The 16,836-nt window shown below is 45.2% G+C and overlaps 2 protein-coding genes across 2 annotated transcripts in view; one reads left to right on the top strand and one right to left on the bottom strand.

Moving 5' to 3' along the window:
- LOC117968424 (C-type mannose receptor 2-like) overlaps positions 1–16,836 on the top strand; it is a 242,708-nt gene that overhangs the window by 57,768 nt on the left and 168,104 nt on the right. The window lies entirely within an intron of this gene.
- Positions 73–10,605, bottom strand: LOC117971648 (chloride intracellular channel protein 6-like). Its single transcript, XM_059010558.1, has 5 exons — positions 10,321–10,605; positions 6,768–7,606; positions 5,777–5,948; positions 919–1,172; positions 73–775 (listed from the first exon to the last, which is right to left on the bottom strand). Exons 2-5 carry the CDS (start codon positions 7,575–7,577, stop codon positions 620–622), a joined length of 1,392 nt encoding a protein of 463 aa, XP_058866541.1. The 5' UTR covers positions 7,578–7,606; positions 10,321–10,605; the 3' UTR covers positions 73–619.

Raw genomic sequence — 16,836 nt, 5'->3', positions numbered from 1 at the left:
ACACTTCTATTAGCTTAGTGAGGAGACAGACAGTAGTCTTGTACCACAAGAGACAAGGACTGGACAGATTAATGAGTAATAATTATTAAAATTGTATTTTGTTAATTTTGCCTCATTTTTTACAAATCTTTTCACTTACACACACAATAATCACACAGGTTGTAGAGAAAGCAATATTAAAAATAACCGTTTCATTAAGAAATACTGAGTCACTGTTTCTTTCGACATCACTGCAAATATACCGCAGGAAATGAGGTACATGCCACAGGAAGTCACTTTCAAAGTGTATGTTACAGGAAGTTACACTTTTTTTCACAGAAAGTCAGACTCATGAGAAATAATGCTCAGAGGAAGTGAAGTATATTCCACACAGGAAGTGGATCTCCTGGTTTCCCCAAAAGGGATTGTGAGGATCTCCAGACAATAAGAGGAGCAGACAGGAAGTGAGCGCGTTTTCAGACAGGAGGTGGGTGTTCCTCCAGACAGGAAATGTAAATATATCTATACAGAAAGTGTTTTTACAGGAAGTGTGTTCTCAGGCAGGAAGTGATGTGTCTCCATACAGGAAGTTATGTTGTTTTCAGACCGGAAGTGGGTGTGTCTCCAGACAGGAAGTGGATCAGTGGGAGTTGACCCTACGCAGGAGTCCTTCTGGAAGCTCCACCCTCTGCTCCTCCATTCGCCCTCCTTGAACCCGGAGCAGCAGAGAGAAGAACCCCTCATCATCGACCGGGCCAGGGGGACGGGAGCGCTGCTCATCAATACGACCCTGCACCTGAGAGAGAGCGAGAGGATGAGGAAGTGTGATCGAGGGGGAGGGAATCTGTGTAAGAGAGTAATATTGTGTGATAGGAAGTGATAGAAAGAGAGGGGGGAGACAGGGAGAGAGGGAGGGAGTGTGATAGGAAGTGAGGGTACCTGATAGGACAGGATCATGCTGTACAATTCCTCATTTGCAGCTTTCTTCTCAGCTCCACCCTCTGTCACACCCAAATTTGGCGCTTCCTCTGACCCCGCCCCTTCTACGGTGGCCTCGTTCTCACAGGCTGGGGCGGAGGGGGGAGGGGGCTCCTGTAGCTCCGCCCTCTGGTTGTCCAGGCGACGCCCCTGCGAGTTTGCCACCATCTCGAAGAACTCCTCCGTCTGCAGCGAGGTCATCGAGGAGAAGAAGACTGCAAGAACGAACAGCGTTACACACAATACACAACGACACAGCCAAACAGCATTACACACAATACACAACAACACAGCCAAACAGCGTTACACACAATACACAACAACACAGCGTTACACACAATACACAACGACACAGCCAAACAGCATTACACACAATACACAACAACACAGCGTTACACACAATACACAACGACACAGCCAAACAGCGTTACACACAATACACAACAACACAGCCAAACAGCGTTACACACAATACACAACAACACAGCCAAACAGTGTTACACACAATACACAACGACACAGCCAAACAGCGTTACACACAATACACAACGACACAGCCAAACAGCATTACACACAATACACAACAACACAGCGTTACACACAATACACAACGACACAGCCAAACAGCGTTACACACAATACACAACAACACAGCCAAACAGTGTTACACACAATACACAACGACACAGCCAAACAGCGTTACACACAATACACAACGACACAGCCAAACAGCATTACACACAATACACAACAACACAGCGTTACACACAATACACAACGACACAGCCAAACAGCGTTACACACAATACACAACAACACAGCCAAACAGCGTTACACACAATACACAACAACACAGCCAAACAGTGTTACACACAATACACAACGACACAGCCAAACAGCGTTACACACAATACACAACGACACAGCCAAACAGCATTACACACAATACACAACAACACAGCGTTACACACAATACACAACGACACAGCCAAACAGCGTTACACACAATACACAACAACACAGCCAAACAGCGTTACACACAATACACAACAACACAGCCAAACAGCGTTACACACAATACACAACGACACAGCCAAACAGCATTACACACAATACACAACGACACAGCCAAACAGCGTTACACACAATACACAACGACACAGCCAAACAGCGTTACACAGAATACACAACGACACAGCCAAACAACGTTACACACAATACACAACGACACAGCAAAACAGCGTTACACACAATACACAACGACACAGCCAAACAGCGTTACACACAATACACAACGACACAGCCAAACAGCGTTACACAAAATACACAACGACACAGCCAAACAGCGTTACACAAAATACACAACGACACAGCCAAACAGCGTTACACACAATACACAACAACACAGCCAAACAGCGTTACACACAATACACAACCACATAACAAACAGCATTACACACAATACACAACGACACAGCCAAACAGCGTTACACACAATACACAACAACACAGCGTTACACACAATACACAACACAGCCAAACAGCGTTACACACAATACACAACAACACAGCCAAACAGCGTTACACACAATACACAACGACACAGCCAAACAGCGTTACACACAACACAGCCAAACAGCGTTACACACAATACACAACAACACAGCGTTACACACAATACACAACACAGCCAAACAGCGTTACACACAATACACAACGACACAGCCAAACAGCGTTTGGCAAACAGCGTTACACACAATACACAACGACACAGCCAAACAGCGTTACACACAATACACAACAACACAGCCAAACAGTGTTACACACAATACACAACACAGCCAAACAGCGTTACACACAATACACAACAACACAGCCAAACAGCGTTACACACAATACACAACACAGCCAAACAGCGTTACACACAATACACAACGACACAGCCAAACAGCATTACACACAATACACAACAACACAGCCAAACAGCGTTACACACAATACACAACAACACAGCCAAACAGCATTACACACAATACACAACGACACAGCCAAACAGCGTTACACACAATACACAACAACACAGCCAAACAACGTTACACACAATACACAACGACACAGCCAAACAGCGTTACACACAATACACAACAACACAGCGTTACACACAATACACAACACAGCCAAACAGCGTTACACACAATACACAACAACACAGCCAAACAGCGTTACACACAATACACAACGACACAGCCAAACAGCGTTACACACAATACACAACAACACAGCGTTACACACAATACACAACACAGCCAAACAGCGTTACACACAATACACAACAACACAGCCAAACAGCGTTACACACAATACACAACAACACAGCCAAACAGCGTTACACACAATACACAACAACACAGCCAAACAGCGTTACACAAAATACACAACGACACAGCCAAACAGCGTTACACACAATACACAACACAGCCAAACAGCGTTACACACAATACACAACAACACAGCCAAACAGCATTACACACAATACACAACAACACAGCCAAACAGCGTTACACACAATACACAACAACACACAATACACAACGACACAGCCAAACAGCGTTACACACAATACACAACAACACAGCGTTACACACAATACACAACACAGCCAAACAGCGTTACACACAATACACAACAACACAGCCAAACAGCGTTACACACAATACACAACGACACAGCCAAACAGCGTTATACACAATACACAACAACACAGCCAAACAGCGTTACACACAATACACAACAACACAGCCAAACAGCGTTACACACAATACACAACAACACAGCCAAACAGCGTTACACACAATACACAACACACAGCCAAACAGCGTTACACACAATACACAACACAGCCAAACAGCGTTACACACAATACACAACACAGCCAAACAGCGTTACACACAATACACAACGACACAGCCAAACAGCATTACACACAATACACAACAACACAGCCAAACAGCGTTACACACAATACACAACGACACAGCCAAACAGCGTTACACACAATACACAACGACACAGCCAAACAGCGTTATACACAATACACAACAACACAGCCAAACAGCGTTACACACAATACACAACAACACAGCCAAACAGCGTTACACACAATACACAACGACACAGCCAAACAGCGTTACACACAATACACAACGACACAGCCAAACAGCGTTACACACAATACACAACGACACAGCCAAACAGCGTTATACACAATACACAACAACACAGCCAAACAGCGTTACACACAATACACAACAACACAGCCAAACAGCGTTACACACAATACACAACGACACAGCCAAACAGCGTTACACACAATACACAACGACACAGCCAAACAGCGTTACACACAATACACAACGACACAGCCAAACAGCGTTATACACAATACACAACGACACAGCCAAACAGCGTTACACACAATACACAACGACACAGCCAAACAGCGTTATACACAATACACAACAACACAGCCAAACAGCGTTACACAGAATACACAACACAGCCAAACAGCGTTACACACAATACACAACAACACAGCCAAACAGCGTTACACAAAATACACAACGACACAGCCAAACAGCGTTACACACAATACACAACACAGCCAAACAGCGTTACACACAATACACAACAACACAGCCAAACAGCATTACACACAATACACAACAACACAGCCAAACAGCGTTACACACAATACACAACAACACACAATACACAACGACACAGCCAAACAGCGTTACACACAATACACAACAACACAGCGTTACACACAATACACAACACAGCCAAACAGCGTTACACACAATACACAACAACACAGCCAAACAGCGTTACACACAATACACAACGACACAGCCAAACAGCGTTACACACAATACACAACGACACAGCCAAACAGCGTTATACACAATACACAACGACACAGCCAAACAGCGTTACACACAATACACAACAACACAGCCAAACAGCGTTACACACAATACACAACGACACAGCCAAACAGCGTTACACACAATACACAACACACAGCCAAACAGCGTTACACACAATACACAACAACACAGCCAAACAGCGTTACACACAATACACAACAACACAGCCAAACAGCGTTACACACAATACACAACGACACAGCCAAACAGCGTTATACACAATACACAACGACACAGCCAAACAGCGTTACACACAATACACAACGACACAGCCAAACAGCGTTACACACAATACACAACACACAGCCAAACAGCGTTACACACAATACACAACACAGCCAAACAGCGTTACACACAATACACAACACAGCCAAACAGCGTTACACACAATACACAACGACACAGCCAAACAGCGTTACACACAATACACAACAACACAGCCAAACAGCGTTACACACAATACACAACGACACAGCCAAACAGCGTTACACACAATACACAACGACACAGCCAAACAGCGTTACACACAATACACAACGACACAGCCAAACAGCGTTATACACAATACACAACAACACAGCCAAACAGCGTTACACACAATACACAACGACACAGCCAAACAGCGTTACACACAATACACAACGACACAGCCAAACAGCGTTACACAGAATACACAACACAGCCAAACAGCGTTACACACAATACACAACAACACAGCAATACACAACCACATAACAAACACACAACAAAACACAACTGCACAATGAAACACCACACACACACGCAATGACCAACACGATGACTCCGAAACAAAGGGGAGTGTCTCTGACCTTCTCTGCGCTTCTCGACGGGGGTGCTCGGCTCGGACTGCCAGCCTCTCTGCAGCCCCTCCCTCCCCCGCTCCCTCCGGAATGAGCAGCGCTGGTCATTGAGGCGCCGACCCTGAGACTGGAACAGCAACTCAAACAAGCTCTCCGGGAGGTCAGGGGTTAATCTGCGAGCCTGAGACGCGGAGAGGGAGGGGGAGAGAGAGGGGGAAAGAGAATGCTCTACTACAACTTCTTAGGAGAGTAGAATGGATAGAGAATGGAAGGGAGAGTGAAAGAGAGGAGATTCGAGACACACACGCTGAGACACACACAGAGACACAAACACTGAGACACACACAGATACACACACACAGAGACACACACACACTGAGACACAAACACTGATACACACACACAGAGACACACACACACTGAGACAAACACACACACACTGAGACACACACACAGAGACACACACACACTGAGACACAAACACTGATACACACACACAGAGACACACACACACTGAGACAAACACACACACACTGAGACACACACACAGAGACACACACACACTGAGACACACACACACACTGAGACACAAACACTGAGACACACACACAGAGACACACACACACTGAGACAAACACACACACACTGAGACACACACACAGAGACACACACACACTGAGACACACACACACACTGAGACACAAACACTGAGACACACACAGATACACAAACACAGAGACACACACACACTGAGACAAACACACACACTGAGACACACACAGATACACACACACAGATACACACACACACTGAGACAAACACACACTGAGACAAACATAAAGATACACACACACAGATACACACACACACACAGACACAAACACTGAGACACACACAGATACACACACAGAGACACACACAGATACACACACACAGATACACACACACACTGATCAAACACACACACACACTGAGACACACACACAGACTTTACACTTACCTGGAGCTCGGCTGCTCTAGGAAGCAGAGTGTGAGTGGGGGGCACGGCAGAATCAGGACTGACCGCTCCTCCGTCTGCCCTTCCTCCTGCTCCTCCCGCAGCCCCTCCCCCTGACTCTCCTTCACTCTCCCTCCCCTCCTCTTCCTCCTTCCTCTCAGTCTCACTCTTCACCTGGCTTGTGTCTCTCTCTGCAACCTCTGGTCCCATCTCACTCCCCTCACAGCTCATCCCCACTGTCTCGCTCCCCTCACAGCTCACTCCCACTGCCTCACTCCCCTCACAGCTCACCCCCACTGCCTCACTCCCCAGGACACTCTCTCCTTCACCTTCCCCCTGCCTCTCACTCTGCAGCTTACTCTGTGTGACACCTTCACTTTGTGCCTCACTGCCTGTCTCACCCCCTCTTGCCTTGACTGCGCTCTCACCCTCTGTCTCACTCTTCTCAGGGACACTCCTGTCAACCACCTCTATCTCTGGAGCAGGTTTGACCTCACTTCTTTCTGTGACACTCCTCTCTACACTCCCCCCTTCTCCCTCTCCCTCCCTCTCTCCTTCCTCTCCATCTCCATTTCTCTCTCCCCTCAACCCCTGCTCCTCTCTTTCTCCCTCTCCCCCTCCTTCTCCCACTTTCTCCCCCTCTTTCTCCAACCCCCCCTCTCCCCCTTTTCCCTCTGCCCCTATCTCCCCTGTGCTCACACCCGCATCCCCCCTCTGTAACCCGTCTTCACCCCCAGCCTCACTCTCACTCTCCACTCCGGACAGGGCAGGGCCTAGCCCTGTGACCCCTGACCTCTGACCCTCCTCTTCCATGTGCTCAGTGCAACCCTGTGACCCCCGACCTGAAACAAGCAGAGAGTTCAAGGGGTCACTCTGAGGGTCGCTGCGAGAGGAGACGTCCCTGTTAGAACTCATCAGCAGCACCCTCATACATGTGTCCAGCAGTATAAGCACAGCACAGTGTAATATAGCACAGTGACAGCACAGTAAAGCATAGGTAGGGCTTCTGATTTTCGGTTTTAACCAATAAAACCTGATACAAAAAAAATGAAATCGGTGGATAGCCAATAAACACTACAAAAATAATAATAAATACATTTCTCAGTGCTGCTGGGCAACGTCCCGCCTTCTTGACTTGCATCTATCATTGATTCGTTCTCAATCCTTTAAACCCGCCCCAACTACTGAGTGACAGCACATTCCTGCATTTCTATTGGAGACTCCGCTTGCCAGATTTAAAACGAGATTACAATCAGGATGGAGGCTTGTTAGCGGGATTTCAAGTTGTATTACAGTTAAGACACGGAGGATTTAAAACAGAATTGTGGCGAAATATACAAAAATGACTCCACACACAAACCCCAGAAGAATGTGCCGAGACCAGAGGGATTTCACTGTGGAAGACAGCAAAGGAAAGAAGGGACAGCTTAAGTGTGCTGTCGAGTTACTACTGTAATGTTTTGACAGGAAAAAAATACGCTCAAGCATTTTGGAAAGTAACCGAAAACACTCATTTCATACAGTATATCAAAAACGAAACTTCGTAGAAAAAAACCACCAAAAAACGATTTACATAAAACTCGAAAATAGCTAAAACTAAGCACCGAAAAATACAATTAATAAAACCCCAAAACAGAAGCCCTAAGCGTAGGGAACCATTGTAAGGCACAGAGAGGTATAGTAAAGCCATGTAAAAGTGCCCCACAGTCAAGCACAGCACAGTGTAATAAAACACAGTGCAAGCATGGTAGAGCATAGATTGGCAATTTAAAGTGTGGTAAATGATATTGAAAACATGGCAAACCAGTGTAGACTAGACATAGTATAGACATGGGGAAAGGGGAACATTTCTAATTTAGCGTGGTACACTTTTCTAAGGGGTCCTGTTGTGGGCTCTGGAGGGATGTTAATGGAGGCCAATGCAGTCAGCATGCTTACTGATAGAGACACGATGAAGCTCTGTCTCAGAGCAGTCTGCCAAAACCTCCTCTCGGATTCTTTCTCTTGTTTTAAATATCTTTGCTAACATTCAGTCAAGCTGTTTAGTTTTAGTAAAAGTCTTTTCTGCTACAGTCTATTCCCATGTCCTGTCAGTAAACACAGAGAGCTGGATCCTCAAAACTCTTTATTTACTCAACGCATCATCAGCAGTATATTTTTTGGCAAAAAACTCACCTACAAAAGTCCCCAGACACAAAACAAGCGCAGAGATTTAGAGGGTTTGTTTTCTTCTTAGTTTTAGAATCATTATTGTTTTATTTTTTCCCTGTCGGACCAAAACAATTGCTCTAATGACAGCTTTGAGTGTCTGGCCTGTACTGTTTGTATAGATGTTGGACTCCCTGCTCAACACTTTCACTCTTTGAGCAGAGTAAACAGAGCTCTGAGAAATTCACCCAAATCTCCGATTGATTAGATTAACCAAGAAAAGCTTTGGCTCCCTAATTAACATAACATTGGTTAGATGAGTCTTTGAAGCTGGGTGATTCAGACCCACTGAGGAGCTTCTCTCCCCCTGTGTGAAGATAACCGTGCTGATAACAGTGCTGATAAGCAGCTTCTTGAAGGATCCCAGGGTGTCAGCTTCAACAACATTACTTGGGAGTTGGTTCCAGACCCTCACAATTCTCTGTGTAAAAAAGTGCCTCCTATTTTCTGTTCTGAATGCCCCTTTATCTAATCTCCATTTGTGATCAGGGGAGAGGAATTCAACACACTTTCTCAGTCAGGATTTCTGTGAACTCCTTTTAACAAAAGGGTAGGAGAGTTACACTTAGAAATACTAACAGAAAGTCAACGACAAACGTTTCAACTCCCTCAGTGTCTTCAACAGAAACACTAAAAGAAACTTAATGAATTCAATGAGAAACGTTTCCACTAAAAGTCTTTCTCAGTGACTTCACTGTAAATTCAGTGAGGAACGTTTGCACTAGAAGTCTTTCTCAGTATCTTCAGTGTAAATTCAATGGCAAACGTTTGCACTAAAAGTCTTTCTCAGCATCTTCAATAAAATTAAAATAACTTTTCCTATGCCTTCTGAGAAAGAATTCTGGTCTAAATGCTTGCCATTGAATTATTATTTCTTTCTTTCTTAGCAGACGCCCTTATCCAGGGTGACTTACAATTGTTACAAGATATCACATTATTTTTACATACAATTACCCATTTATACAGTTGGGTTTTTACTAGAGCAATCTAGGTAAAGTACCTTGCTCAAGGGTACAGCAGCAGTGTCCCAGTCCAGTGCCCTAACCACTACTCCACACTGCTGCCCTATATATTCAGTTTCTGTTAATATTTCTAATTCAGTACTATTGAGTGTTCAATAGTTCTGGATGACAGGCATATATTGAATACTTATAATAATACTAATAGAAATGAGAATATTTTCACAATAGTTCAACTTAACCCAGTAGAAACAGGAACATGTACTCAAGACCCCACTCAGTGCATTTTGGATTATGTTTCAGAATATATTTCAAGTAAAGAGCCCGAGTCTCGCTTGCTGGCTCGCCCTGATGCTCTTACATTGTTTCCTGTGCAGTTTGTACACTACCTCATTCGAAGATGGCTTCTCCTTTCGGTCTGGCTGTGTAGTGAGCTTCCGTCCCAGCAAACAGCTTCAGCATGGCGCGGTGCAGAGAAACAGAGAGAGTGAGAGAGTGAGAGAGTGAGAAAAAGTGATCTCACGACAGGAGACTCGGTGCCAGCGTGTGTGTTTGTGTGTGTGTGAGTGTGTCAGAGACAGCGTAGAGAGAGTGATGTGAGTGTGGTGTGTGTGTCAGAGGCAGATTAGCATAATTAAAAAAAAATGAAGAAGTGGTTTGATGTGAGAGCAATGCACAGGCATAGAGGAGAGCTCATCCGGTCTGTCAGTGTGGGCGTGTGTGAGAGTGTGTGTGTGTCTCAGTGTGTGTGTGCCAGTGTGTGTGTGTCAGTGTGTGTGTGTGTCTCAGTGTCTGTGTGTCAGTGTGTGTGTGTGTCAGTGTGTATGTGTCTGTGTGTCTCAGTGTGTGTGTGTGTCAGTGTGTGTGTGTGTCAGTGTGTGTGTGTCTGTGTGTCTCAGTGTGTCTGTGTGTGTGTGTGTGTGTCAGTGTGTATGTGTGTCTCAGTGTGTGTGTGTCAGTGTGTATGTGTGTCTCAGTGTGTGTGTGTCAGTGTGTGTGTGTGTCAGTGTGTGTCTGTCTCAGTGTGTGTGTGTCAGTGTGTGTGTGTGTGTGTGTCAGTGTGTGTCTGTCTCAGTGTGTATGTGTGTCTCAGTGTGTGTGTGTGTGTCTGTCTCAGTGTGTGTGTCAGTGTGTGTGTCTGTCTCAGTGTGTGTGTGTCAGTGTGTGTGTGTCAGTGTGTATGTGTCTGTCTCAGTGTGTGTATCAGTGTGTGTATGTGTGTGTCTGTCTCAGTGTGTGTGTGTGTCAGTGTGTATGTGTGTCTCAGTGTGTGTGTGTGTCTGTCTCAGTGTGTGTGTGTGTGTGTCTGTCTCAGTGTGTGTGTGTCAGTGTGTGTGTGTCAGTGTGTGTGTGTATGTGTCTGTCTCAGTGTGTGTGTGTCAGTGTGTGTGTTTGTGTCAGTGTGTATGTGTGTCTCAGTGTGTGTGTGTCAGTGTGTATGTGTGTCTCAGTGTGTGTGTGTGTCTCAGTGTGTGTGTGTGTCAGTGTGTATGTGTGTCTCAGTGTGTGTGTGTGTGTCAGTGTGTGTCAGTGTGTGTGTGTGTCAGTGTGTATGTGTGTCTCAGTGTGTGTGTCTCAGTGTGTGTGTGTGTCAGTGTGTATGTGTGTCTCAGTGTGTGTGTGTGTGTCAGTGTGTGTCAGTGTGTGTGTGTGTCAGTGTGTATGTGTGTCTCAGTGTGTGTGTCTCAGTGTGTGTGTGTGTGTGTGTGTCTTTCTTCCCCCTCTTTTAACACAATACAATATCCAGGGGAGATTACAGGAGTTCATTCAAACATTTAATTCCATGCTGTGTTTAAGAGAGAGGGAGAGTTCCCACGGAAGCTCCTGAGTGATAAACTAGTTTCAACTGATAAGTGAGTTTCTCTACAGTCAGAATCAAATCAATCAAATGTTCTTACAAAAATCTCTCAACACTGAACAAGACAAAGCAAAGACAAACACAAGAAAATACGTTTGTATCAGGATCCCAAGGCATGTCACACACACACACAAAACTGAAAACACTTAGATCATTACATTAAAAACAGTCTAATAAGGAATATGTGGAAAACATATTTAAAAATAGATACAATGTGTTTAAACTGTAAAAATAAACATCACTGCCTGTATTAACCTGTCTCTGAGTTCAGGTTGAGATGATCCAGCCTCACTGCCTGTATTAACCTGTCTCTGAGTTCAGGTTGAGATGATCCAGCCTCACTGCCTGTATTAACCTGTCTCTGAGTTCAGGTTGAGATGATCCAGCCTCACTGCCTGTATTAACCTGTCTCTGAGTTCAGGTTGAGATGATCCAGCCTCACTGCCTGTATTAACCTGTCTCTGAGTTCAGGTTGAGATGATCCAGCCTCACTGCCTGTATTAACCTGTCTCTGAGTTCAGGTTGAGATGATCCAGCCTCACTGCCTGTATTAACCTGTCTCTGAGTTCAGGTTGAGATGATCCAGCCTCACTGCCTGTATTAACCTGTCTCTGAGTTCAGGTTGAGATGATCCAGCCTCACTGCCTGTATTAACCTGTCTCTGAGTTCAGGTTGAGATGATCCAGCCTCACTTCCTGTATTAACCTGTCCCTGAGTTCAGGTTGAGATGATCCAGCCTCACTGCCTGTATTAACCTGTCTCTGAGTTCAGGTTGAGATGATCCAGCCTCACTGCCTGTATTAACCTGTCTCTGAGTTCAGGTTGAGATGATCCAGCCTCACTTCCTGTATTAACCTGTCCCTGAGTTCAGGTTGAGATGATCCAGCCTCACTGCCTGTATTAACCTGTCTCTGAGTTCAGGTTGAGATGATCCAGCCTCACTGCCTGTATTAACCTGTCTCTGAGTTCAGGTTGAGATGATCCAGCCTCACTGCCTGTATTAACCTGTCTCTGAGTTCAGGTTGAGATGATCCAGCCTCACTGCCTGTATTAACCTGTCTCTGAGTTCAGGTTGAGATGATCCAGCCTCACTGCCTGTATTAACCTGTCTCTGAGTTCAGGTTGAGATGATCCAGCATCACTTCCTATGCTACTATGTCCCTGTCCTCACTGATATCAGCCCGGTAAGAGTATCGCAGGTATTTTACAGCCTATGTTTATCAGAGAGATTGGTCCTCTGCATGTCGGGCAGCAGTGTGGAGTAGTGGTTAGGGCTCTGGACTCTTGACCGGAGGGTTGTGGGTTCAATCCCCAGTGGAGGACACTGCTGTTGTACCCTTGAGCAAGGTACTTTACCTAGATTGCTCCAGTAAAAACCCAACTGTATATATGGGTAATTGTATGTAAAAATAATGTGATATCTGTATAATGTGAAATAATGTATAATGTGATATCTTGTAACAATTGTAAGTCGCCCTGGATAAGGGCGTCTGCTAAGAAATAAATAATAATAATAATAATGTCAGAGAGTGTAATAGCTTCCTCTATTTTATCAAATAACAAATACCCCCCCTCTCTCCCCTGCTTTCTCTCTCTCTCTCTCTCTGCATCTGTGACAGTTTCTTTAACCACTTCCTCCCCACACCAGACAGTGCTGTTTGTGATGTCACAGACTTAGCTAGTCTGCAGGACTGCTCTCCTCCATACTGCTCTCCCCCTCCCCCAGCCTCTCCCTCCTCATCCCCATTTCTCTCTCCTGTGTTCAGATTTGATTGTTTATAGGGGAAAGGGAGAAAGGGGAGGGGAGAGCAGGGGAGAGGGAGAGGAGGGAGAGGGAGAGCAGGGGAGAGATGAGAGGGAGGGAGAGGGAGAGGAGAGGTGAGAGGGAGGGAGAGGGAGAGAAGGGGAGAGGTGAGAGGGAGGGAGAGGGAGAGCAGGGGAGAGGTGAGAGGGAGGGAGAGGGAGAGAAGGTGAGAGGGAGGGAGAGGGAGAGGGAGAGAAGGGGAGAGGTGAGAGGGAGGGAGAGGGAGAGAAGGGGAGAGGTGAGAGGGAGGGAGAGGGAGAGAAGGGGAGAGGTGAGAGGGAGGGAGAAGGGGAGAGGTGAGAGGGAGGGAGAGGGAGAGAAGGTGAGAGGGAGGGAGGGAGAGGGAGAGCAGGGGAGAGGTGAGAGGGAGGGAGAGAGAGAGAAGGTGAGAGGGAGGGAGAGGGAGAGCAGGGGGAGAGGTGAGAGGGAGGGAGAGGGAGAGAAGGTGAGAGGAGGGAGAGGGAGAGAAGGGGAGAGGTGAGAGGGAGAGAAGGGGAGAGGTGAGAGGAGGGAGAGGTGAGGTGAGAGGGAGGGAGAGGGAGAGAAGGGGAGAGGTGAGAGGGAGAGGGAGAGCAGGGGGAGGTGAGAGGGAGGGAGAGGAAAGTGTTTTTTTTTTTTTTTTTCTCATCGAGTTGTTTTTGCAGGTTGTTGGGTTTTTTTTTGTACTTCCTGTTTTTGGGGATTTCCAAACAGGAAGTGAAGTTATGACAAATGCAGAGTCTTATATAGAGAGTCAAATATTTAAAACACAATACACACCCCCTCCCCCTCTCTCACCCCCTCCATCCCCCGTCTGGGTCCCTGTTCACACACTCTCACACACACATACACACACACACAGTGCTCAGACTCTCTATTACACTGTGTTACAATCCAATATGTTCACACAGTAGAACAGATCTCCTGCATGAGACACTACACACAGGGCGCAATGCATGTTTAATTGAGGCTTGTGAAATAAAAGCCCTGCTGATCCTTCATCTCTATTTATGAAAAATGTTTGAGTGTTTGAAAACACTGTAAGACTAAGCAGCTTGGAATTTCATTTCCATATTTAAAAAAATGTGCCCCCCCCCCATCACACTAAACCAAACTACACCACACCACAGACACACACACATAGACACACACACACACACACACACACACACACACACACACACACACACACACCACACTACACCACACCACAGACACACACACACACACACACACACACACACACACACCACACTACACCACACCACAGACACACACACACACACACACACACACACCACACTACACCACACCACAGACACACACACTTTTTATAATGTTTGCATGCGGTTCTCATTGTAATCACTCTGATGCTGCGTTTTTATTTTCTAATCTGTGTTAACAACTGCTGTTCAGCTCTAACCAGTGTTTACTGATATAGCCTGTGTTGCATGTGTCTATGGCAGGCTCTAACTAGTCTTTACTGATCTAGCCTGTGTTGCATGTGTCTATGGCAGGCTCTAACCAGTGTTTACTGATCTAGCCTGTGTTGCATGTGTCTATGGCAGGCTATAACCAGTCTTTACTAATCTAGCCTGTGTTGCATGTGTCTATGGCAGGCTCTAGCCAGTGTTTACTGATCTAGCCTGTGTTGCATGTGTCTATGGCAGGCTATAACCAGTCTTTACTAATCTAGCCTGTGTTGCATGTGTCTATGGTAGGCTCTAACCAGTCTTTACTAATCTAGCCTGTGTTGCATGTGTCTATGGCAGGCTCTAACCAGTCTTTACTAATCTAGCCTGTGTTGCATGTGTCTATGGCAGGCTCTAACCAGTCTTTACTGATCTAGCCTGTGTTGCATGTGTCTATGGCAGGCTCTAACCAGTCTTTACTAATCTAGCCTGTGTTGCATGTGTCTATGGCAGGCTCTAACCAGTCTTTACTAATCTAGTCTGTGTTGCATGTGTCTATGGCAGGCTCTAGCCTGTCTTTACTAATCTAGCCTGTGTTGCATGTGTCTATGGCAGGCTCTAACCAGTGTTTACTGATCTAGTCTGTGTTGCATGTGTCTATGGCAGGCTATAACCAGTCTTTACTAATCTAGCCTGTGTTGCATGTGTCTATGGCAGGCTCTAACCAGTCTTTACTAATCTAGCCTGTGTTGCATGTGTCTATGGCAGGCTCTAACCAGTCTTTACTAATCTAGCCTGTGTTGCATGTGTCTATGGCAGGTAACAGGTCTGAGGATCAGCTGCTGAAGTCAGGTGAAAGTTCCTCAACACAGACTGATCCAAACATTTGAAAAACGCAGTAACAGAGTAACAGCACTTAGAAGCATTGAGACTGCCGCCCGAGCCAGCTCGCTGTGAGCCGAGGAAATCAGCGTCTAATTAACTGCCTCGTTCGTTTAATTAAAATCCACAGAGGTGACAGTCGTGTCTTTTCTAATTAGCACAATTAATTTAGTGTGTCGATTGCATGCCAAGAATTACTGAAATGCAATCCTACAGAAAACTCAACTTCACTATAGACAGTGAGCACCTGTACTTTACACATGAGATGCATTGGAGAATATACACTTTGACAGACAGACACACAGACACACACACAGGCAAGCTAATGAATGGAATTAGTAAACTACAGGCACACTATACTAAACTATGAATCTGTTGGACACTATATATATACTGTAATCTGCCAAGTGTTTAATCTGTAGTACTTTGTATTTAATCATATCCTGATGTAACTATCACTATTTAATCATATCCTGATGTAACTATCACTATTATCTGCTGTATTATTGAATTGTGGTTTGTCACACTTGAACAAAAATTATTGTATTTCTTGCTCTTATTGTATGACTTGTATTGTAACACTTACGATTAATGTATTTGCTTACGATTGTAAGTCGCCCTGGATAAGGACGTCTGCTAAGAAATAAATAATAATAATAATAATAATAATAATAAATAATAATAATAATAATAATAATAATAATAATAATAATAATATAGATTGTGTTTATTTATTTTATAGGGGATATACAGTGATTCATATATTCCTATATAGGGCAGCAGTGTGGAGTAGTGGTCAGGGCTCTGGACTCTTGACCGGAGGGTCGTGGGTTCAATCCCCAGTGGGGGACACTGCTGTTGTACCCTTGAGCAAGGTACTTTACCTAGATTGCTCCAGTAAAAACCCAACTGCATAAACGGGTAATTGCATGTAAAAAATAATGTGTAACAATTGTAAGTCGCCCTGGAT

Source organism: Acipenser ruthenus, chromosome 41 (genome assembly GCF_902713425.1).
Source record: "Acipenser ruthenus chromosome 41, fAciRut3.2 maternal haplotype, whole genome shotgun sequence".
In the NCBI taxonomy this organism is placed as follows: Eukaryota; Metazoa; Chordata; class Actinopteri; order Acipenseriformes; family Acipenseridae; genus Acipenser; species Acipenser ruthenus.
Note: the sequence above shows the minus strand (reverse complement) of the source record. Positions and strands in the feature narration are given on the sequence as shown.

Excerpts from the sequence above, each read along its gene's own strand:
- LOC117971648 (XM_059010558.1), bottom strand. The coding sequence starts at position 7,577 with ATGGAAGAGGAGGGTCAGAGGTCAGGGGTCACAGGGCTAGGCCCTGCC. Across the intron at positions 5,949-6,767 it reads CTAGAGCAGCCGAGCTCCAG|GCTCGCAGATTAACCCCTGA; the intron begins GTAAGTGTAAAG and ends TCCGCGTCTCAG. Across the intron at positions 1,173-5,776 it reads CGTCGAGAAGCGCAGAGAAG|TCTTCTTCTCCTCGATGACC; the intron begins GTCAGAGACACT and ends TCGTTCTTGCAG.